The sequence below is a fragment of the Triticum urartu genome, chromosome 3A (assembly GCF_056163025.1).
Source record: "Triticum urartu cultivar PI428250 chromosome 3A, HENAU_Tu73, whole genome shotgun sequence".
Taxonomy (NCBI): Eukaryota; Viridiplantae; Streptophyta; class Magnoliopsida; order Poales; family Poaceae; genus Triticum; species Triticum urartu.
Window position 1 is genome coordinate 155894151 of NC_141875.1, and position 24225 is coordinate 155918375.

The window sequence follows — 24225 nt, forward strand, 5'->3', positions numbered from 1 at the left end:
ACCTCGAAGGATTTGAGTCTCTGTGCTTACCGTGCTAGTCCCTGGATCAAACTCGCTAGCACACACAGTACAGATGAATACCAGAATAGCAAGTGCATCATTTATTACAACGTATAATCCAGAATGTATAAAATAAAACAATCTGCATAGCACTTGGCTAGCTTTATTCAATCAAATAGCGGAAAGTAGCAGAAAATAACGATGAGTCCCATCATAGCCCACTGGCGATACTGAGTGCAGACTCGCGACCCTAACGGTACCTTACTCTTTGTCTGAATATCCTGCAACATGAGACGTTGCAGCCATATAGGTCAATACTTGGAATGTATTGGCAAGTTACACAGGAGTAATAATAAAGCAAACCTACATGTATATGCATAGTACAACAAAGGAAGGCTTGAGGGTTTATTTTTGCAGAAAGCTGATTTTATCCTCATAACTACCTAATAGTCAAATTTTTATTTAGTTCTTTTATTACTACAATTAAATACACAAGGTTGAGTTGGCAAAATCAACTCCAACCTACCCTTTATTAAGTTGCCCACAAATATTATTAAGTGTCACATCTGTCAAGATCATCCAACAACTGTAGTGACATAGTGGCTCAAATTTACCCATAACCGGGGCACGGCTAATCATGATTAGTTTTAATACTCTGCAGAGTTTAGTACGCTTTACCCACTGGACCCGATCCGAAGATTGAGACGAAGTCTTTCAGAAGAGGTTCCCTTGACCACCTGACGGCCACATCCCACCTACATATGCTACATCTGTCGACACTATCTGGGCCAGGGTTCCAACAACTGATTAACTAAGCCAGAGCCCATATAGCCAGTGGCCGCACATGGAAGCTACTAGTCACTAAGTCTGTCTGATCTTTTTGATCGTGGGCGGCATTCCACTTAGGGTGCACTCTCATGAGCGCATGGCCTTAGAAAAGGTGCAAGACCCCATGATGCCTTCCCTCAACACCAAGCAATACCACTTCCGCCCAGAGGTGAGTTAAATCCTGAGTTACTACTCAATTCGTTAAATATATATAATCCTCACATAAACTCAATGAATACACGAACCACCCCCGTCTACAAAGCATAGCAACCTACCACTACCACGACTTGCAAAGACGGGAAGATAGCTCATCAGCATAGCAAAAATAATATAGTATTCCTATACATGCATATATTCATAGTGTGATATAACTACATGCATAGAAAACAATAGGTAAAGGATGATCAACATGTAACTTGCCTTGGTTCTGGTTCAGAAAGTCACACTCCTGACAATAGCTCGCGTCGCACTCCGGACAATCTACACGTTTCACACAATTCAACAAATCAATCACCGGAACACGAAAAGAACCAAAACAAAACCAACAACAAGAAAATCATTTTTTAAACTCAACAACAGAATCTTAACAGCACCTAAATAGCACTACGGTCACAAAGCAAAAAGAAACACTTAAAACCGACAAACGGTTTGAACGTTACGGCCTCCGGAAGGTTGAATTTGAATTTGAACGAATTCAAATTTAAACAGTGCAACCATGTGCAAAGTTGGTACTGTGATATGTGCTGATTTTTGTGAGTGCACAGGAAAAAGAATCAACTAAATTGGGCATATAGACTAAAAGCTATAGCTATTTGAAGTTAGAGTTGAAAACTGAAAAAGAATAAAAAGAAAACTCTGTTCTGGAAATACTGTGGCGTTTACTGTAGCGGTGCCAAGTGTCAACGCGTGATTGGCTGCAAGATTGCATGCGCGCGTGTTCACCAGCAAAGCAAAGAAACACGGCGGCGGCTTCGGGCGTAGGCGGCGGCGCTTCTTCGGCGGTGCTCCGGCGAAGGTAAGGCTACGGGTGGAGGCGGCGTCAAGCGGCGGAGGCGGTGGTGAGGTCGGACGGCGACGGGGCGTCCTCTGCGGGCAGCAACGGCGACGGGAACGGTGGTGTGCTCCGGCGGCGACGGACGTCGGTGGCGGCAGCGTTCTAGTGCTCTGTAGGGTACTTCGAGGTGTCAAAAGAGTTCATCGTCGAGTGGGGGTTCGAGGGGTGCAGGCAGCGCGGCTCTGCGGTCTCCTACGACGACGGAATCGACCGAAGAATCAGCGGCAGCAGCGGAGCTTCACCCGAGATCCAAACGCCCCGACCAAGGCGTGCGGCAACGGGGAAGATCGGGATAGGGGGTGCGGGGTTTCCCTGGGGTCCTTTGCTCGCGTACGGAGTCCCTGGAGCACACGGAATCAACCAGGGCACGAGAGCGATCCGGGCTCGGCTTCGGCGTGCGTGCGGCTGCAGTGTACGGCTCGGGGTAGGGGACGGGTGCATGGCGGGGTCCGCTGGCAGAGAGAGAGAGAGAGAGACAACGGGTCGGGCGCTGGTGCGGGTCGGATCGGGTGCGGTTCAGGCGCGGTTCGGGCGCGGCTTGCTGCTGCGCTTACCGCTTCGCGGTTAGGTGGGCTGCGAGCGAACGGGAGGCTGCTGGGCCGTGGCGGTGAGCTGGGCCGCGGTGCGGAGCTGCGCTGTGCTGCGCTTCGGTGTTGCGTGCTGTGTTTTTTCTTTAAACAAAAACTACAGCAGCAAAAATAAGTAAAAAAATAAAACAACAGAAACAAAACTAAATAAAAAATACGTAGACACACAGTAAAATCTATACTGATAATATAAACTACAGGAACACTAGTTCCTCACCTAATGCAATTTTAGAAATTCATTTTGATGCAAAAGGCCACACAAACAGTAAAATAACACACAACTAAAATATTTTGAAGATCACAAAAATTACCAGAACATATCAGATGAACTGGAAATAATATTTTGCACATTATGAACATTTTTAAAATAGGGAAGAAGTCATGTTATCTCCACTCCAAATAAATTGCCTTTTGTTGCATAATGATTTGAATATTCTGAAAAAGCAAATAATGCAATAAAAATATGATATGCATATGAATGATCTATTAACATCCTAATTTAGTAAAATTGGGATGTTACAAACCTACCCCCCTTAAGATGAATCTCTCTCTCAAGATTCGGGCTGGCTAGCAAATAGGTGTGGGTGATCCTGCTTGAGATCTTCCTCTCATTCCCAGGTAGCTTCCTCCTCTGTGTGATGATCCCACTGAACCTTGCATAACTTGATTGTCTTGGTGCGAGTAACTCTCTGTGCTGTCTCCAGAATCTTAACAGGCTTCTCCTCATATGTCAAATCACTCTCCAACTGAATTGCCTCAAGTGGCACTGTGTCCCTCAATGGAACATCCATCATCTCTGCATGGCACCTCTTCAACTGAGATACATGAAACACATTATGAACTCCTGACAAGGATTCTGGCAACTCCAGCTGATAAGCTACCTCTCCTCTACGCTCCAAGATCTTGTAAGGTCCCACAAAACGTGGTGCTAACTTACCCTTGATTCCAAACCTCTTAATTCCACGAAGTGGTGAAACTCTAAGGTATGCACGGTCTCCTACCTCATATGTCACATCCTTACGTTTTGCATCAGCATAACTCTTCTGCCTGGACTGTGCTATCTTCAGCCTGTCACGAATCAACTTGACCTTCTCCTCAGCATCTCTGATCAAGTCTGGTCCAAAGAATTGATGCTCTCCAACCTCATCCCACATCAATGGTGTCCTGTACTTCCTGCCATACAATACCTCAAATGGTGCCATCTTCAGACTAGCTTGGTAACTGTTATTATATGAGAACTCTGCATAAGGTAAATTATCATCCCAACTGGACCCATAGTCTAAAGCACAAGCTCTCAACATATCCTCCAAGATCTGATTTACCCTCTCTGTCTGCCCATCTGTCTGTGGATGGAAAGTTGTACTAAACTCTAGCCTGGTGCCCAAGGATTCATGCAACTGACGCCAAAATTTGGATGTGAACTGAGTACCTCTATCAGACACTACCTTCCTTGGAACTCCATGCAGACAAACAATTTTAGACATATAAATTTTTGCTAGCTGAGCACTGGTATAAGTAGTCTTTACCGGGATGAAGTGAGCAACTTTAGTCAAACGATCAACAACTACCCAAATAGAATCATAACCTGACCGAGTCCTGGGTAGACCTGTAATGAAATCCATACCAATCTCATCCCACTTCCAATCAGGTATAGGCAATGGCTGTAACAAACCTGCTGGTCTCTGATGTTCCGCCTTAACTCTTTGGCACACATCACATGTTGCAATATACCCAGCAATTTCCCTCTTCAGGCTAGGCCACCAAAATCTTTCCCTCAAATCCAAATACATCTTAGTATTACCTGGGTGAATAGAATAAGGTGAATCATGCGCCTCCTGAAGAATCAACTTCCTGATATCTGCATCCTGAGGTACAAAAATACGCTTCTCAAACCATATGGACCCATGTTCATCCTCATGGAAACCTTCTGCCTTACCTTTAACCATATTCTCTTTTATCTCAGCAATCTCCTTATCATTCTTTTAAGCTTCTCTGATCCTGTCAAGCAAAGTAGGCTTTACCTCAAGTGTTGCTAAATATCCCTTAGGAACCATCTCCAACTTGAGATTCCTGAACTGTTCACATAACTCGGGTGGCATATTATCAATATTAGTTGCATTAGCATGGCTCCTACGACTCAATGCATCAGCAACAACATTAGCCTTACCAGGATGATACTGCACATTCAAATCATAATCCTTAATAAGCTCCAACCATCTCCTCTGCCTGAGGTTCAAATCCTTCTGAGTAAAAATATACTTCAAGCTCTTATGATCAGTAAATATATCACAATGATTACCAATAAGATATGGCCTCCAAGTTTTCAATGCATGCACAACTAAAGCTAACTCCAAATCATGTGTAGGATAATTGTGCTCATGATTCTTAAGCTGACGTGAAGCATATGAAACAACTTTACCTTCCTGCATCAAAACACTCCCAAGTCCTTAACGAGAAGCATCACAATATACCTGGAAGTCCTTATGTATATCCGGCAGAGTTAAGACTGGTGCCGTCACCAAACGCTGCTTCAATTCCTGAAAGTTGGCTTCACATTCATCAGTCAAAACAAACTTCTTCTCCTTCTTCAATAATTCAGTCATAGGCTTTGCAATCTTGGAAAAGTTCTCAATAAACCTCCTGTAATAACCTGCAAGGCCCAAAAAGCTGCGAATCTCTCCAACTGTCGTGGGTGTCTCCCACTCTGTAACTGCAGCAACCTTAGATGGATCAACTGCAACTCCATTACCTGACACAACATGTCCAAGGAATGCTACCTCATCCAGCCAAAACTCACATTTGCTAAACTTGGCATACAACTGATGTTCCCTTAGTTTCTCCATTACCAAACGCAGATGCACCTCATGCTCTTGCTTATTCTTGGAGAACACCAATATATCATCAATGAAAACAACCACAAATTTATCCAAGAACTCCATAAACACCTTGTTCATCATATTCATGAAGTATGCAGGGGCGTTAGTCAATCCGGATGACATAACAGTATATTCATACAACCCATACCTCGTGGTAAAAGCAGTTTTGGGAATATCTTGCTCATGAATCTTCAATTGATGATAACCAGAACGAAGGTCAATCTTAGAAAACACAGTAGCTCCCTCCAACTGGTCAAATAGATCATTTATCATAGGCAAAGGATACTTATTCTTAATGGTTACCTCATTCAGAGAACGATAATCAACACACATCCTCAAGGTCCCATCTTTCTTCTCCACAAACAAAACTGGAGCTCCCCAAGGTGATGAACTTGGGCGAATAAATCCTTGTGCCTACAATTCTCTTATCCGCTTCTTCAATTCTTCCAACTCTTTAGGAGGAATTATATACGGTCTCTTTGCAATAGGTCCAGTGCCCGGTATTAAATCAATAAGAAACTCAATATCTCTATCTGGTGGCATACCTGGCAACTCCTCTGGGAACACATCTGGATAATCTCTCACAACTGGCACCTCTCCCAGGCTACCCCCCTTAAGAGAGTTCACCTGCACCTGATTACGCTTATACTTACACACATATTTGATCCTCTTCCCTCCTGGTGCACTGAGAGTAATAGATCGACTGGCACAATCAATACGACATTTATATAACTGCAACCAATCCATACCCAAAATAATATCCAGACCTTGTGACTTCAATATAATCAAATCCGTAGGAAAATCATGCTTTCCAATAGACGAAGTCAACTGATGGCAACCAACACCTGCTATCATCTCAGCTCCTGGGGAACTCACTCTAATAGGCATACTAAGTGTTTTGGTTGGCAATCCATGTTTATCAACAAATACCCTCGAAATAAATTAATGCGATGCACCAGTATCAAAAAGAACAAGCGCGGGTACTGAGTTAATCAAGAACTTACCAATCACTGCATCAGGTTCATTATAGACCTCCTCAACATTAACATGGTTGACATGACCCTTTTGGAAGGGGTTTGGCTTGCTGGATCCTGAGTTCTTCGCCCCGGGGCAATCTGTGGCATAGTGCCCCATAGCCTTACACCTGAAGCACTGCACCTGACTCAAATCCCTTGGCGCACGTGTAACCTGGTGGTTCTTGTCATTGTTCCCTCCATTGCCATTACCATTACCATTACCTCTGCCATTGCCATTGTTACTCTTGTGCCCATTATGATGATGGTGGCCATTATGTGTAACATCCCAAATTTTCAATTTGGAATGTTATACATTAGATCATCATTGCATATCATGTTTTATTGCTTTCCTTCCGTAATCCTCGAAATCCTAAGCAACTCAAGGACCCTCGAAGAGAGTTGGGGATTTCCCGGTTTTCATATTTGATTCTTTTATCAAATTTTGAAACAAGGATTTTGGTTTTAATTATTTCTCTCTCCGAAAATATTTCATATTAAAATACAAGAGAGGAGAAAATATGACTTCTCCAAAATAAATGAAATATTGGAGGAAAAATACTAAAATCAAATATTTGTTCCATTTGGATTTTATTGCAATTTTGTTTGCATTAGAAAAATTGCACGTTTTCAAAATTTCATTTTAGGGCCAAGAAAATGTTCATCTCGTTCTAAATATTTTATTTAGACTGTGAAAATTTGTTTTGGAATTTTTAGTTTTTTATTTATTTTTCTAGGATTTTATTTCGGTCGGCGAAATTATTTTTTTTTAAAAAAAAGGTTCCCGCGCCCGACTGGGCCTAAGGCCCAGCCGAGCCAGGCCGGCCCGCCCGCGCCACCGCCTCCCTCGCTCGCGCCGCCGTGCCCGGCACGGACGCCGAGGAGAGTCCGGCTCGGACTCCTCCCCGGGTGCCACCTCGCCCAAGCAAGCCGCTGCCCCCGCCCCCTTTATAAGCCGCCACCCCGCCGCCCAAACCGCCACCCCACCGCCGCCTGCCCCGCTGCCCCAAGCCGCAGCCGCCGCCGCTTGCCGCCGGCGTCGCCTGCCCCGCCGCCGCAGCCGCAGCCGAGCCCCGCCGCCGCCGCTTGCTGCCGCCGCCCCGCCACCCGCACCCCGCCCCGCCGGAGCCCCTCGCCGGAGGTAGTCGCCGGATCCGCCGCCGGTTTTTCTTTCTAAAACCGTTCGGTTTTTTTAGAAAACCCTAGATTCGTTTTTTTGGATCGCCGGTTTTTCTCGGTTCTTCTAGTTAGCGGACGTTCATCCGAACATTCGTTTTAACGAACGGTTCTTTGCCCGTTAGATACAGCTAACGAATGCTCGTCCGTTAGTCTGTTCGTCAGTTTTCTTTTATCGGATTTAATCCATGATTTTCTCTGATCGTGATTTCTGATCCGATCTTAGTTTCTGTTTATCTTTTCGCTCGTTAGTCGGAATCAGGTGATTCAAGCGCCTAGAGTTTCATCTCGAAACCCTCTTTCCGTTTAACCAACTCAAACAAGTTTTTTCTACTGTAAAATTTGACCTAGTTTCAGATTAGTAAACGAAGCTTATTTCTTTCGTCGTTTGAGTTTCGTTGCTCCGTTTGATTTGATTCTTTTTGCGAACCAGAGTTCTTAATTTGAACTTTCTGGTCAACCTCTCTTATTTGAGTTTTGCTTGTGCATCGTTTCTTGTTACTTATGTATGCTATTGTTTGCTTGCGATAGAACACCCGGAGTGCGAAGCGTGCTACTACGAGTCCCTAGATTTCGCAGATCGTCAGCAAGGCAAGTAACACTTTGATCATACCCCTTTATCACCCAGTTTTTATGCATTAGTTCCAATCCTCAAACATTGCATGATTAGGATGCCATTAACATGTGGGTTGGGAAGTAGTTGTTGAGGTAGAACCTATTGCCCTGTTACATTCAAACCCTTGGGAGTTACTCTACGTGTTGCTTATATTACTATGCTATGCTATGCTATGCTTGTAGACGTGGTTTGGGTTTGAGTGAAATCCATGAAAGATGTGAGATTGTTAAATTAATGGTTCAACTTAAGGTGGCAATTTAATCAAACAACTGGGTGGATTGAGGCACCTGGAGTACCCAGTGTTGCATGTATTTTTTTGGAAATCCCGGAGTACCCGTGTGATCTTCCTATGGACCGCCACCCAGGCTCAAAGGGAACTGAGATGATTCATGCTAGAAACTTCCGTGTGCAGCCACAAGCTATTATGGGCTCTAGCATAGTTGAGTAAGTTACTTGAAGCTCTTGAAGAGGCAGATCAACAGGTAGTGGGATGTAGGTTTGGTATGGTCTGTCCGGAGTAGAGAGTTAATTTTTCTGAAAGACTGTGTCTCGGTCATCCGTTTCTCAAACACCCTGTAGTGCGAGAAATCCAACGAAGGAGATCGAGTCTTGTGGGGAAAAGTGCGCAAACCTCTGCAGAGTGTACAATCTAATCATGGTTAGCCGTGTCCTCGGTTATGGACAATTCTTGAGTATCTAGTACTTGGGTTATCACATGTATCTCATCATGTTTAATTAATATTGTTGGGTTGTTAATCACTTTAATTGGGATTGAGTTGGAGGAACCTTCTCAATGATGTTTCAACTACCATGATAGTAAAATTAAAATATATTCCTTTGTTGTCGGGAAAAATTAGCTTTTTGCAAAACTGTAACCATAGAGCTTTCCACCAGCCAAATATGCATGTAGTGATAGCATTATTTTGTTCTTGCTCTACTGTGTTACTTTGCCAGCATATTCCATGTGCTGACCCGTTTCGGGCTGCAATGTATTATGTTGCAGACTTTTCAGACGAGGAGTAAGGTTCGTTAGGTCGTTGCCGTGCAGCTCAGTTATGTCGGTGGAGTTGATGGACTCACTTTATCTTCCAAGCCTTCAGCTGTTATCGTATTAGATGGCCTTAAGCCATATTATTGTAATAAGTTCTCTCTTGAGACATTCGATGTAATAAGTGTATGATTGCTACTCTGTTATAAATCCTTTGAGTACTGTGTGTGTCAGCATTACCGATCCAGGGATGACACTGAAGCACAGAGACTTGACCATCTGAGGTCGGGTCGCTACAAGATGGTATCAGAGCACGCACTAAGTGTAGGACACGACCACTAAGATAAACCCTAGGTCACACCTCTCTTCTCATTTCTGACTCCTCTCCATTTTCTACTCTTTAGGATGACGGAGATGAAGAACAAGTTTGCACAACCGGATGAAGACACACCTTTTGGACGTCACTTGAAGGAAGTCACTAGGTACTTAAACATTGGAATACCAAGCTTCACCGGGACGTACACCGCCACTTTACCCGAAGAGGAGCGCTGGATGATTCAAGTACAAGTTCCAGGAAGGACATTCTCGCCAACTTCTAAACCCATAGAGTTTTCTTTCGAAGCACCCACCTGGAGTCTAGGCAAGAGCATGGCAGCCCACATTACCATTGGACGCATTGGAGAAGTTTACAACAGGGAGCTTAAGGACACTATTTACCAAATATGTGGGCGCCGAGACGAGCAATGGGAAGTAATCAGCACCAGGAAGGATAGATCCATTGCAGCCTTCATTCAGGAGTTAAACCAGCACATTCGATGCCAGGAGAACTAGATGTGCGTGGACATGATGGACTTGAAGAAGGCGAAGACTAGGATCATCGAACTGGAGGAAGAACTCAAGTTTGCACGTGATGGATATGAGGAGGAAATCAAGACACTATTGGAGAAGAATGACGACCTAGTCAAGAAGATCGGAGTAATCATGGGAGGACCAGCACCGGGAGACGAAGACGAAGACGAAGATCCCACTTTCCCGGACAACTACATCATCATCAACGACACCGATTCCGATCCTAGTGATGATGACTATGAAGACGAAGCTGGAGCAGACATCATGGAGTCTTCCACCGATCAAAATTTCTAGATGACTACCATATATCACTAGTATTCCCCCATGTATTTAGTAGTAGTTGAACACTTGTGCGATAGTTCTAGATCGTTTGTATGCCCTTGCTTGATTGATTGAGTGAAATGATTGTGTTTGTCTCATGTGCATATGGGTAGTGTTTTCTCATTAGACCTCTTTTCTATTCTAAATCTCTTCCCTCTAAACCCCTCAGATGCCTTCGAGACGTGACACCGGTTTTGCCTTCCCACCGGAGCTCACCCAGTTGATCCAACAGCAGAATACGTCGATGCAATTGCTAGTTCAGAATCAGGGCAACAACAACAACAACAACACGCCGCCCGTGGACAACCTAGCCCATTTTCTAAGGTTACAGCTGCCGGTGTTTTCCAGTAGCACCGAGCCCATAGTTGCGGACGATTGGCTACGCCATATTGGGAGGGAGTTGACCACCGCAGGTTGCACAGATGCTGAGAGAGTGCGCTTTGCCGCACATCAATTGGATGGACCAGCAGCCTCATGGTGGGAGAACTACACAGCCACTTTTCCTATAGCCAATGTCACTTGGGACCAGTTTCAGCAAGCTTTTCGCACAGCCCATGTCTCCACTGGAGCTATGCAAATGAAGAAGCGGGAGTTCCGCAACCTACGCCAGGGGAACCGTACTGTGGCTCAGTACGTGGATGAGTTTAGCAAGTTATCTCGCTACGCCCCTGATGATGTGGCCGCAGATGCCGCGAAGCAGGAGAAGTTTATGGAAGGGCTGAATGATGAGATGAGCATGCAGTTGATGGTAGCACCCTTCGTCAACTACCAGGAGTTGGTAGATAAGGCTCTTATGATTGAAGGGAAGCAACAGCAGATTGAGAGCCGCAAGAGGAAGTATGGGCAAGGGAAGTATAACTCAGGAGCTCAGCAGAAACCTCGCCTAACCCCGAACTCGGGAGGACTTGTTCATAACCATGGAGGTCACAACCACACTAGAGGAGGATCGCATAACCAGAATGGTTCTAAGAATGGGAATGGTAACGGAACCAACAATAATCATGACCGCCCCAACCCAGCCACACCCGCCAAAAGGGACTTAAGTCATGTTACGTGTTTCAAGTGCGGGAAGACTGGACACTATGCCACGGAGTGCCCGGAAGGAAAGAATGGAAATGGAAATGGGAGCGCTGGGAAGAAGCCAAGTCCATTCAACAAAGGACAAGTGAACCACGTTAACATGGAGGAGGTTGAAGAGCAGCCGAACGCGGTAATAGGTAAGTTTTTAGTTAAGTCATTTACCACTCTTGTTCTTTTCGATACTGGTGCATCGCATTCATACATATCAAGGGGATTCGTGGATAAGTTTAAACAACCAACCCAAACCCTTAGGACCCCTCTTTTAGTAAGTTCACCCGGAGCAGAGTATATGGCTAGCCGATGGTGTGATCAGATACCCTTAACCATTGGTACACATGTTTTTCCGTCCGACCTAATTATCTTGGAGTCACAAGGATTGGATGTGATATTAGGTATGGACTGGATGTCAAAGTTTGGAGGAAGCATTGACTGTGCTAGTAAGTCGATTTATCTCACCACCCCGGAAGGAAAAAAGGATTAAGTATGTATCTAGGCATGTGCCTAGGAGGAGTCAAGCGAATGCCCTTACGAGAGTTGTTTAGGAGGAAGTGCCTATAGTGAAGGATTACCCGGATGTTTTTCCAGAGGAGTTACTAGGCATGCCACCGGATAGAGACATTGAGTTTTTAATAGAGCTGTTGCCAAGTACAGGACCAATATCCAAGAGACCCTATCGGATGCCCGCAAATGATCTGGAAGAAATTAAGAAACAGATCAAGAAATTATTGGAGAAGGGACACATCCGAAGAAGTTCATCACCTTGGGAGCCCCAGTACTTTTGGTTGAGAAGAAGGATAAATCCCTGAGGATGGTTGTTGATTATCGAGCATTAAATGAAGTGACAATTAAGAACAAGTACCCACTGCCGATGATCAACGATCTGTTTGATCAGTTGCAAGGAGCTAAAGTGTTTTCGAAGATCGATTTGCGATCGGGATATCATCAGTTGAAGATATGAGAGAAGGACATACCGAAGACAGCGCTCACAACACGATATGGATTATATGAGTACACAGTCATGTCATTTGGACTGACTAACGCCCCTGCCTATTTCATGAGCGTGATGAACAAGGTGTTCATGGAGTATTTGGACAAGTTTGTTGTGGTGTTTTTTGATGATATTATGGTATACTCGAAGAACGAGGAGGAGCACAAGGAGCATTTGCGCTTAGTTCTCGAGAAACTCAGGGAACACCAGTTGTATACTAAGTTTAGCAAATGTGAATTTTGGTTGAAGGAAGTCAGGTTCCTTGGACATGTTATATCAGGAGAAGGTATAGCAGTAGACCCCAGCAAAATTCAGTCAGTCACTAAATGGTTGGCACCCGTTTCAGTTAGCGAGATCCGCAGTTTTCTTGGACTCGCAGGATACTACCGGAGATTCATCGAGAATTTTTCCAAGATTGCAAAGCCAATGACTGAACTGTTGAAGAAGGATACTAAGTTTAAATGGACAGAAGATTGCGAGGCAAGTTTCCAGGAATTGAAGAAATGTTTGACTACAGCGCCAGTGCTAACACTGCCAGATATACATAAGGAGTTCCAAGTGTACTGCGATGCCTCATGCTTAGGACTTGGATGTGTGCTTATGCAGGATGGGAGAGTTGTTTCGTATGCCTCACGACAACTAAAACCTCATGAGTTGAACTATGCCACGCATGATTTGGAGTTAGCAGCCGTAGTGCATGCATTGAAGACCTGGAGACCGTTGTGATGTGTACACGGACAATAAGAGTTTGAAGTACATTTTCACCCAGAAGGAACTGAACCTTCAACAGAGGAGATGGTTGGAGCTTATAAAGGATTATGACATGAAACTACACTATCATCCAGGAAAGGCCAATGTCGTAGCAGACGCTTTGAGCTAGAAGAGTTATGCTAATATCCTTGAAAGTAAGGGACTGCCGAAGGAATTAGCAAAGGACATCATGGAACTTCGATTGGAGATTGTTCCTAGAGGATTTATTGCAACAATGGAGGTCCAGTCGACATTGCTGGACAATATTCGGGAAGCCCAGAAAGAGGACAAGGAGATTGATGAGATAAAGGAGAAGATGAGCAAAGGAAAGGCCAAAGGTTTTCGTGAAGATGAGCACGATACCCTATGGTTTGAGGACCGAGTTTATGTGCCCAATAACCAGGAGATCAGGAAGTTAATACTTCAAGAGGCCCATGACTCGCCATACTCGATACACTCCGGAAACACCAAGATGTATTTGGATTTGAAGGAACGTTTCTGGTGGACCGGTATGAAGAAGGATATTGCCGAGTATGTCGCCGTATGTGATGTATGTCAACGCATGAAGGCAGAGCATCAGAAGCCAGCAGGACTGTTACAGCCTATGCCGATACCCGAATGGAAGTGGGATAAACTAGGCATGGACTTTATCACCGGATTGCCCAGGACCAAAGCAGGATACGATTCCATATGGGTAGTAGTTGATCGCTTGACCAAAGTAGCTCACTTCATCCCAGTGAAAACCACCTATACGAGTGCAAAGCTGGCCAAGATATATATGTCCAGGATAGTATGTCTGCATGGAGTTCCGAGGACCATTGTATCAGATCGAGGAACACAGTTTACTTCAAAGTTTTGGCATCAGTTGCACCAGACCCTGGGAACGAGATTGGAGTTCAGTACAGCGTTTCACCCGTAGACAGATGGACAAACCGAGAGAGTCAATCAAATTTTGGAGGACATGTTGAGAGCCTCTGCGCTAGATTATGGATCTAGTTGGGATGACAATTTGCCGTACGCAGAGTTTTCCTACAACAATGGCTATCAAGCCAGTTTGAAGATGGCACCGTTTGAAGCCCTGTATGGATGAAGGTGCAGAACACCATTAATGTGGGACGAGGTAGGAGACCGACAGTTGTTTGGACCAGACTTGATCAAGGAGTCTGAGGAGAAGGTTAAATTGATTCGAGATAGACTGAAGATTTCTCAGTCCAGGTAGAAGAGTTATGCTGACTCAAAACGCAAGGAGGTAACCTATGAAATTGGAGATCGAGCATATCTGTGAGTATCACCCTTGCGAGGAGTGAAACATTTTGGAGTTAAGGGAAAGTTAGCCCCGAGATTTGTAGGACCGTATCGTATTTTGGAACGGATGGGAGAAGTTGCCAACAAGTTGGAGTTACCCGAGGGACTATCAGGAGTTCATGACGTGTTTCATGTTTCACAACTGAAGAAGTGTCATGCTGAGATGGCAGATATACCGCCAAGAGATGCAGTACCCCTGGAGGTGATTCAGTTGGACAGTGATTTGACTTATGAGGAGAAACCAGTTAAGATTCTTGAGTTTGCCAGCAGAATCACCCGAAGGTTATCAAGTTTTGTAAAGTTCAGTGGAGCCACCATACCGAGGACGAAGCCACATGGGAACGAGAGGATGATCTCCGCAAAGACCACCCGCACCTATTTTCTAGCCAGCCCGAATCTCGAGGGCGAGATTCATCTTAAGGGGGGTAGGTTTGTAACATCCCAAATTTTCAATTTGGAATGTTATACATTAGATCATCATTGCATATCATGTTTTATTGTTTTCCGTTCCGTAATCCTCGAAATCCTAAGCAACTCAAGGACCCTCGAAGAGAGTTGGCGATTTCCCAGTTTTCATATTTGATTCTTTTATCAAAGTTTGAAACGAGGATTTTGGTTTTAATTATTTTTCTCTCCGAAAATATTTCATATTAAAATACAAGAGAGGAGATAATATGACTTCTCCAAAATAAATGAAATATTGGAGGAAAAATACTAAAATCAAATATTTGTTCCATTTGGATTTTATTGCAATTTTGTTTGCATTAGAAAAATTGCCCGTTTTCAAAATTTCATTTTAGGGCCAAGAAAATGTTCATCTCATTCTAGATATTTTATTTAGACGGTGAAAATTTGTTTTGGCATTTTTAGTTTTTTATTTATTTTTCTAGGATTTTATTTCGGTCGGCGAAATTATTTTTTTTTAAAAGGTTCCCGCGCCCGCCAGTCGAGCCAGGCCGGCCAGCCCGCGCCACCGCCTCCCTCGCCCGCGCCGCCGTGCCCAGCACGGACGCCGAGGAGAGTCTGGCTCGGACTCCTCCCCGGGCGCCCCCTCGTCCAAGCAAGCCGCCGCCCCCACCCCCTTTATAAGCCGCCACCCTGCCGCCCAAACCGTCACCCCACCGCCGCCTGCCCCGCCGCCCCAAGCCGCAGCCGCCGCCGCTTGCCGCTGCCTGCCCCCCCGCCGCCGCCGCAGCCGAGCCCCGCCACCGCTGCTTGCTACCGCCGCCGCCCCGCCGGAGCCCCTCGCTGGAGGTAGTCGGCGGATCCGCCGCCGGTTTTTCTTTCTAAAACCGTTCGTTTTTTTAGAAAACCCTAGATTTGTTTTTTTTTCGGATCGCCGGTTTTTCTCGGTTCTTCTAGTTAGCGGACGTTCGTCCGAACGTTCGTTTTAATGAACGGTTCTTCGCCCGTTAGATACAGCTAACGAACACTCGTTCGTTAGTCTGTTCGTCAGTTTTCTTTTATCGTATTTAATCCGCGATTTTCTCTGATCGCGATTTCTGATCTGATCTTAGTTTCTGTTTATCTTTTCGCTCGTTAGTCGGAATCAGGCGATTCAAGCGCCTAGAGTTTCATCTCGAAACCCTCTTTCCGTTTAACCAACTCAAACAAGTTTTCTCTACTGTAAAATTTGACCTAGTTTCAGATTAGTAAATGAAGCTTCTTTCTTTCGCCTTTTGAGTTTCGTTGCTCCGTTTGATTTGATTCTTTTTGTAAACCAGAGTTCTTAATTTGAACTTTCTGGTCAACCTCTCTTATTTGAGTTTTGCTTGTGCATCGTTGCTTGTTACTTATGTATGCTATTGTTTGCTTGCGATAGAACACCCGGAGTGCGAAGCGTGCTACTACGAGTCCCTAGGTTTCGCAGATCGTCAGCAAGGCAAGTAACACTTTGATCATACCCCTTTATCACCCAGTTTTTATGCATTAGTTCCAATCCTCAAACATTGCATGATTAGGATGCCATTAACATATGGGTTGGGAAGTAGTTGTTGAGGTAGAACCTATTGCCCTGTTACATTCAAACCCTTGGGAGTTACTCTACGTGTTGCTTATATTACTATGCTATGCTATGCTCGTAGACGTGGTTTGGGTTTGAGTGAAATCCATGACAGATGTGAGATTGTTAAATTAATGGTTCAACTTAAGGTGGCAATTTAATCAAACAACTGGGTGGATTGAGGCACCTGGAGTACCCAGTGTTGCCTGTATTTTTTTGGAAATCCCGGAGTACCCGTGTGATCTTCCTATGGACCGCCACCCAGGCTCAAAGGGAACTGAGATGATTCATGCTAGAAACTTCCGTGTGCAGCCACAAGCTATTATGGGCTCTACATAGTTGAGTAAGTTACGTGAAGCTCTTGAAGAGGCAGATCAGCAGGTAGTGGGATGTAGGTTTGGTATGGTCTGTCCGGAGTAGAGAGTTAATGTTTCTGAAAGACTGTGTCTCGGTCATCCGTTTCTCAAACACCCTGTAGTGCGAGAAATCCAACGGAGGAGATCGAGTCTTGTGGGGAAAAGTGCGCAAACCTCTGCAGAGTGTACAATCTAATCATGGTTAGCCGTGTCCCCGGTTATGGACAATTCTTGAGTATCTAGTACTTGGGTTATCACATGTATCTCATCATGTTTAATTAATATTGTTGGGTTGTTAATCACTTTAATTGGGATTGAGTTGGAGGAACCTTCTCAATGATGTTTCAACTACCATGATAGTAAAATTAAAATATATTCCTTTGTTGTCGGGAAAAATTAGCTTTTTGCAAAACTGTAACCATAGAGCTTTCCACCAGCCAAATATGCATGTAGTGATAGCATTATTTTGTTCTTGCTCTACTGTGTTACTTTGCCAGCATATTCCATGTGCTGACCCGTTTCGGGCTGCAATGTATTATGTTGCAGACTTTTCAGACGAGGAGTAAGGTTCGTTAGGTCGTTGCCGTGCAGCTCAGTTATGTCGGTGGAGTTGATGGACTCACTTTATCTTCCAAGCCTTCAGCTGTTATCGTATTAGATGGCCTTAAGCCATATTATTGTAATAAGTTCTCTCTTGAGACATTCGATGTAATAAGTGTGTGATTGCTACTCTATTATAAATCCTTTGAGTATTGTGTGTGTCAGCATTACCGATCCAGGGATGACACTGAAGCACAGAGACTTGACCATCTGAGGTCGGGTCGCTACATTATGGTTGCGGCCATTCCCTCCATGATGATTATGATCATTACCTCCATGATGATTATGTCCATTACCTCCATGATGATTATGTCCATTACCACCATTACCATGATATGAAGTGCGTGGTTTCTGCTGTGGTCCTGAATTATACCTATTATTGTTGTTGTACTTCCTCTTGCGATTCTCTATGGCATGTTGCTTTCCCTCCAACACAATGGCCTTATCAATTAGGTCCTGACAATTCCTAAAAGTGGCCACTGTCAACTGAAGGCTCAAGTCATCATTTAGGCCCTCCAAAAATTTCTCCTGCCTAGCTGCATCAGTGTTAACATCATTAGGAGCATAACATGCAAGATTATTAAATTCCTCCACATAAGCATTAACTGTGCGACCTCCCTGGCACAAACTGCGAAACTCCTTCTTTTTCAGACTCATAGCACCAGCAGACACATGTGCAGCACGAAAGGCATCCTGAAACTGAGGCCATGTGATAGTAGCAATGGGATAAGTGACCAAGTAGTTGTCCCACCAAGCTGCAGCAGGACCCTCCAACAAATGTGAGGCAAACCTCACCCTCTCTGCATCAGTGCATCCAACCGTGCCCAGGTTCCTATTGACTGCACGGAGCCAGTCATCAGCCACAATAGGTTCAGGGGAACTGGAGAACCTCTGAGGATTCAACCTCAAGAAGCTGGTAAGCATATCCACGGGTGGCGGTGGCGGCAGGTTGTTGTTGTTATTGTTGTTGTTCTGGTTCTGAGTAAGCAACTGGATCAACTGGGCCTGACCCTCAATAACCTGCTGTATGTATGGTGGTACTCCATTGCCATTGTTGTCTCCTCCTGCAGTATTGCGTCTAGTATCACGCCTCGGCAGCATCTGGTGGACAAGCATAGAAGAGTTATAGATATAATAGGGCCAAGGCTATGTATATATAAATATATTCTACCCATATGCATAATATGATCAAGCCAACAAACCACAACAACGAATAACACCAACAAACAAACAACAAACAATATGGTAATATTATATATATAGTCGAATAATTTCGACACTAAGCAATTTAACAAACAACTACCAATCAAGCAAACAATCTAGTATCTTCATACCACGAAAGTGGGCATAATCAGATACGCTAACACGATAACGTTGCAATATAAAACAAACATGAATGGTGGTCTTAGCACTAATTCCTACTTAATTATTCAAGATACTTGAGGGGTTTACTAATAAACAGTAAGAAGTATAACTAGCTGATAAAATAATTTTCACTCCTATGGCTTTTTCTAATCCATTTTCTAGGGTCACGTCCTATAGTCAACACACTGCTCTGATACCATCTGTAACGACCAAACCTCGAAGGATTTGAGTCTCTGTGCTTACCGTGCTAGTCCTTGGATCGAACTCGCTTGCACACACAGTACAGATGAATACCAGAATAGCAAGTGCATCATTTATTACAACGTATGATCGAGAATGTATAAAACAAAACAATCTGCATAGCACTTGGCTAGCTTTATTCAATCAAACAACGAAAAGTAGCAGAAAATAACGATGAGTCCCATCATAGCCCACTGGCAATACTGAGTGCAGACTCGCGACCCTAACGGTACCTTACTCTTCGTATGAATATCCTGCAACATGAGACGTTGCAGCCATATAGGTCAATACTTGGAATGTATTGGCAAGTTACACAGGAGTAATAATAAAGCAAACCTACATGTATATGCATAGTACAACAAAAGAAGGCTTGAGGGTTTATTTTTATAGAAAGCAGATTTTATCCTCATAACTACCTAATAGTCAAATTTTTATTTAGTTCTTTTATTACTACAATTAAATACACAAGGTTGAGTTGGAAAAATCAACTCCAACCTACCCTTTATTAAGTTGCCCACAAATATTATTAAGTGTCACATCTGTCAAGATCATCCAACAACTGTAATGGCATAGTGGCTCAAATTTACCCATAACCGGGGGCACGGCTAATCATGATTAGTTTTAATACTCTGCAGAGTTTAGTACGCTTTACCCACTGGGCCCAATCTGAAGATTGAGACGAAGTCTTTGAGAAGAGGTTACCTTGACCACCTGACGGCCACATCCCACCTACATATGCTACATCTGTCGACACTGTCTGGGCCAGGGTTCCAACAACTGATCAACTAAGCCAGAGCCCATATAGCCAGTGGCCGCACATGGAAGCTACTAGTCACTAAGTCTGTCTGATCTTTTTTAGCCTGGGCAGCATTCCACTTAGGGTGCACTCTCATGAGCGCATGGCCTTAGAAAAGGTGCAAGACCCCATGATGCCTTCCCTCAACACCAAGCAATACCACTTACGCCTAGAGGTGAGTTAAATCCTGAGTTACTACTCAATTTGTTAAATATATATAATCCTCACATAAACTCAATGAATACACGAACCACCCCCGTCTACAAAGCATAGCAACCTACCACTACCACGACTTGCAAAGACGGGAAGATAGGTCATCAGCATAGCAAAAATAATATAGTATTCCTATACATGCATATATTCATAGTGTGATATAACTACATGCATAGAAAACAATAGGTAAAGGATGATCAACATGTAACTTGCCATGGTTCTGGTTCAGAAAGTCACACTCCTGACAATTGCTCGCGTCGCACTCCGGACAATCTACACGTTTCACACAATTCAACAAATCAATCACCGGAACACGAAAAGAACCAAAACAAAACCAACAGCAAGAAAATCATTTTTTAAACTCAACAACAGAATCCTAACAACACCTAAATAGCACTACGGTCACAAAGCAAAAAAGAAACACTTAAAATCGACAAACGGTTTGAACGTTACGGCCTCCGGAAGGTTGAATTTGAACGAATTCAAATTTAAACAGTGCAACCATGTGCAAAGTTGGTACTGTGATAATGTGCTGATTTTTGTGAGTGCACAGGAAAAAGAATCAACTAAATTGGGCATATAGACTAAAAGTTATAGCTATTTGAAGTTAGAGTTGAAAACTGAAAAAGAACAAAAAGAAAACTCTGTTCTGGAAATACTGTGGCGTTTACTGTAGCGGTGCCAAGTGTCAACACGTGATTGGCTGCAAGATTGCATGCGCGCATGTTCACCAGCAAAGCAGAGAAACACGGCGGCGGCTTCGGGCGTAGGCGGCAGCGCTTCTCCGGCGGTGCTCTGGCGAAGGTAAGGCTACGGGCGGAGGCGGCGTCAAGCGGTGGAGGCGGTGGTGAGGTCGGACGGTGACGGGGCGTCCTTTGCAGGCAGCAACGACGACGGGAACGGTGGTGTGCTCCGGCGGCGGCGGACGGCGGTGGCGGCAGCGTTCTGGTGCTCTACAGGGTACTTCGAGGTGTCAAAAGAGTTCATCGTCGAGTGGGGGTTCGAGGGGTGCAGGCAATGCGGCTCTACGGTCTCTTACGACGATGGAATCGACCGAAGAATCGGCGGCGGCGGCGGAGCTTCTCCCGAGATCCAAACGCCCCAACCAAGGCGTGCGGCAATGGGGAAGATTGGGACAGGGGGTGCGGGGTTTCCCTGGGGTCCTTTGCTCGCGTACGGAGTCCCTGGAGCACACGGAATCAACCAGGGCACGAGAGCGGTTCGGCTTCGGCGTGCGTGCATGCGGCTGTAGTGTCCGGCTCGGGGTAGGGGACGGGTGCGTGGCGGGGTCCGCTGGCAGAGAGAGAGAGACAGCGGGTCGGGCGCTGGTGCGGGTCGGATCGGGTGCGATTCAGGCGCGGTTCGGGCGCGGCTGGCTGCTGCGCTTACCGCTTCGCGATTAGGTGGGCTGCGGGCGAACGGGAGGCTGCTGGGCCGTGGCGGCGAGCTGGGCCGTGGTGCGGAGTTGCGCTGTGCTGCGCTTCGGTGTTGCGTGCTGTGTTTTTTTCTTTAAACAAAAACTACAGCAGCAAAAACAACTAAAAAATAAAACAACAGAATAAAAACTAAATAAAAAATAAAAAATACGTAGACACACAGTAAAATCTACACTGATAATATAAACTACAGGAACACTAGTTCCTCACCTAATGCAATTTTAGAAATTCATTTTGATGCAAAAGGCCACACAAACAGTAAAATAACACACAATTAAAATACTTTGAAGATCACAAAAATTACCAGAACATATCAGATGGACTAGAAATAATATTCTGCACAATATGAATATTTTTAAAATAGGGGAGAAGTCATGTTATCTCCACTCCAAATAAATTGCCTTTTGTTGCATAATGATTTGAATATTCTGAAAAAGCAAATAATGCAATAAAAATATGATATGCATATGAATGATCTATTAACATCCTAATTTAGTAAAATTGGGATGTTACACCTACTCATGCTTGCATTCGGTGTTGATTAATTTTAATGCATGTTCATGACTGTTGTCGCTCTCTAGCTGGTCGCTTCCTAGTCTCTTTCTAGTCTTCACTTGTACTAAGCAGGAATACAGCTTGTGCATCCAACTCCATAAACCCCAAAAGTTGTTCCATATGAGTCCACCATACCTTCCTATATACGGTATCTACCTGCCGTTCCAAGTAAATTTGTATGTGCCAAACTCTAAACCTTCAAATAAACATTCTGTTTTGTATGCTCGAATAGCTCATGTATCAACTAGGGCTGTTTGTATCCTCCATGCTAGGCGGGTTATTCTCAAGAGGAGTGGACTCCGCTCCTCATTCACGAGAAAATGGCTAGTCACCGGGATGCCCAGTCCCATGCTCAAATCAAATCAAAATAATTGCAAACAAAACTCCCCCGGGATTGTTGTTAGTTGGAGGCACCCGTTGTTTCGGGCAAGCCATGGATTGATGCTTGTTGCTGGTGGGGGAGTATAAACTTTACCATTCTGCTTGGGAACCTCCTATAATGTGTGTATCATGGAAGATATCGAGATCTCTCGGTTGTTATGTTGACAATGAAAGTATACCGCTCAATATTATTCATCTCTATTTCAAAATCGAGCTCTAACACCTCTACAAATCCCCGCTTCCCTCTACGAAGGGCCTATCCATTTACTTTTATGCTGAGTCATCATCCTCTTATTAAAAAGCACCAGTTAGAGAGCACTGATGTCTACTACACAACCTTCTTCTTGTAGACGTTGTTGGGCCTCCAAGTGCAGAGGTTTGTAGGACAGTAGCAAATTTCCCTCAAGTGGATGACCTAAGGTTTATCAATCCGTAGGAGGCGTAGGATGAAGATGGTCTCTCTCAAGCAACCCTGCAACCAAATAACAAAGAGTCTCTTGTGTCCCCAACACACCCAATACAATGGTAAATTGTATAGGTGCACTAGTTCGGCAAAGAGATGGTGATACAAGTGCAATATGGATAGTAGATATAGGTTTTTGTAATCTAAAAATATAAAAACAGCAAGGTAACTAATGATAAAAGTGAGCGTAAACGGTATTGCAATGATAGTAAACAAGGCCTAGGGTTCATACTTTCACTATTGCAAGTCCTCTCAACAATAATAACATAATTGGATCACATAACTATCCCTCAACATGCAACAAAGAGTCACTCCAAAGTCACTAATAGCGGAGAACGAACGAAGAGATTATGGTAGGGTACGAAACCACCTCAAAGTTATTCTTTCCAATCAATCCGTTGGGCTATTCCTATGTGTCACAAACATCCCTAGAGTTCGTACTAGAATAACACCTTAAGACACAAATCAACCAAAACCCTAATGTCACCTAGATACTCCAATGTCACCTCAAGTATCCGTGGGTACGATTATACGATATGCATCACACAATCTCAGATTCATCTATTCAACCAACACATAGGACCTCAAAGAGTGCCCCAAAGTTTCTACCAGAGAATCACGACGAAAACGTGTGCCAACCCCTATGCATAGGTTCATGGGCGGAACCCGCAAGTTGGTCACCAAAACATACATCGAGTGAATCACGTGATATCCCATTGTCACCACAGATACGCACGGCAAGACATACATCAAGTGTCCTCAAATCTTTAAAGACTCAGTCTGATAACATAACTTCAAAGGTTTAATCCATTACAAAATAGTAGAGGGGGGGGGGGAGAAAACACCATAGGATCCAACCAGAATAGCAAAGCTCGCGATACATCAAGATCGTATCACCTCAAGAACACGAGAGAGAGAGATCAAACACATAGCTACTGGTACATACCCTCAGCCCCGAGGGAGAACTACTCCCTCCTCGTCATGGAGAGCACCGGGATGATGAAGATGGCCACCAGAGAGGGATTGCCCCCTCCGGCAGGGTGCCGAAACGGGTCTAGATTGGCTTTCGATGGCTACGGAGGCTTCTGGTGGCGGAACTCTCGATCTATTATCTGTTCTGGAAGTTTTAGGGTATGTGAGTATATATGGGTGCAAGAAGTACGTCGGTGGAGCTTCGGGGGCCCCACGAGGCAGGGGGCGTGCCCTAGGGGGGGCGCACCCCACCCTCATGAGCACCTCCCTTGGCTCCTGACATGGGGTCCAAGTCCATCCGGTAGATTTCCTTCCAAAAATAACTTCTCCAGTTGATTTCGTTCCGGTTCGACTCCGTTTGATATTCCTTTTCTTCGAAACACTGAAATAGGCAAAAAACAACAATTCTGGGCTG

The 24225-nt window shown here is 44.5% G+C and overlaps 1 protein-coding gene across 1 annotated transcript; it reads right to left on the reverse strand.

Moving 5' to 3' along the window:
- Window positions 1–261: 261 nt before the first annotated feature.
- LOC147979018 (uncharacterized) lies at window positions 262–18490 on the reverse strand. The gene is made up of 4 exons (XM_087514986.1): window positions 17631–18490; window positions 6350–6627; window positions 1249–1308; window positions 262–281 (listed from the first exon to the last, which is right to left on the reverse strand). Exons 1-4 carry the CDS (start codon window positions 18488–18490, stop codon window positions 262–264), a joined length of 1218 nt encoding a protein of 405 aa, XP_087371112.1.
- Window positions 18491–24225: the final 5735 nt, after the last annotated feature.

Coding starts and splice junctions, on each gene's coding strand:
- LOC147979018 (XM_087514986.1), bottom strand. CDS start 18,490: ATGCTGCCGAGGCGTGATACTAGACGCAATACTGCAGGAGGAGACAAC. Junction 6,628..17,630: donor AATCATCATGGAGGGAATGG/CCGCAACCATAA, acceptor ACATAATGGCCA/CCATCATCATAATGGGCACA. Junction 1,309..6,349: donor TGAACCTGATGCAGTGATTG/GTAAGTTCTTGA, acceptor TGAAACGTGTAG/ATTGTCCGGAGTGCGACGCG.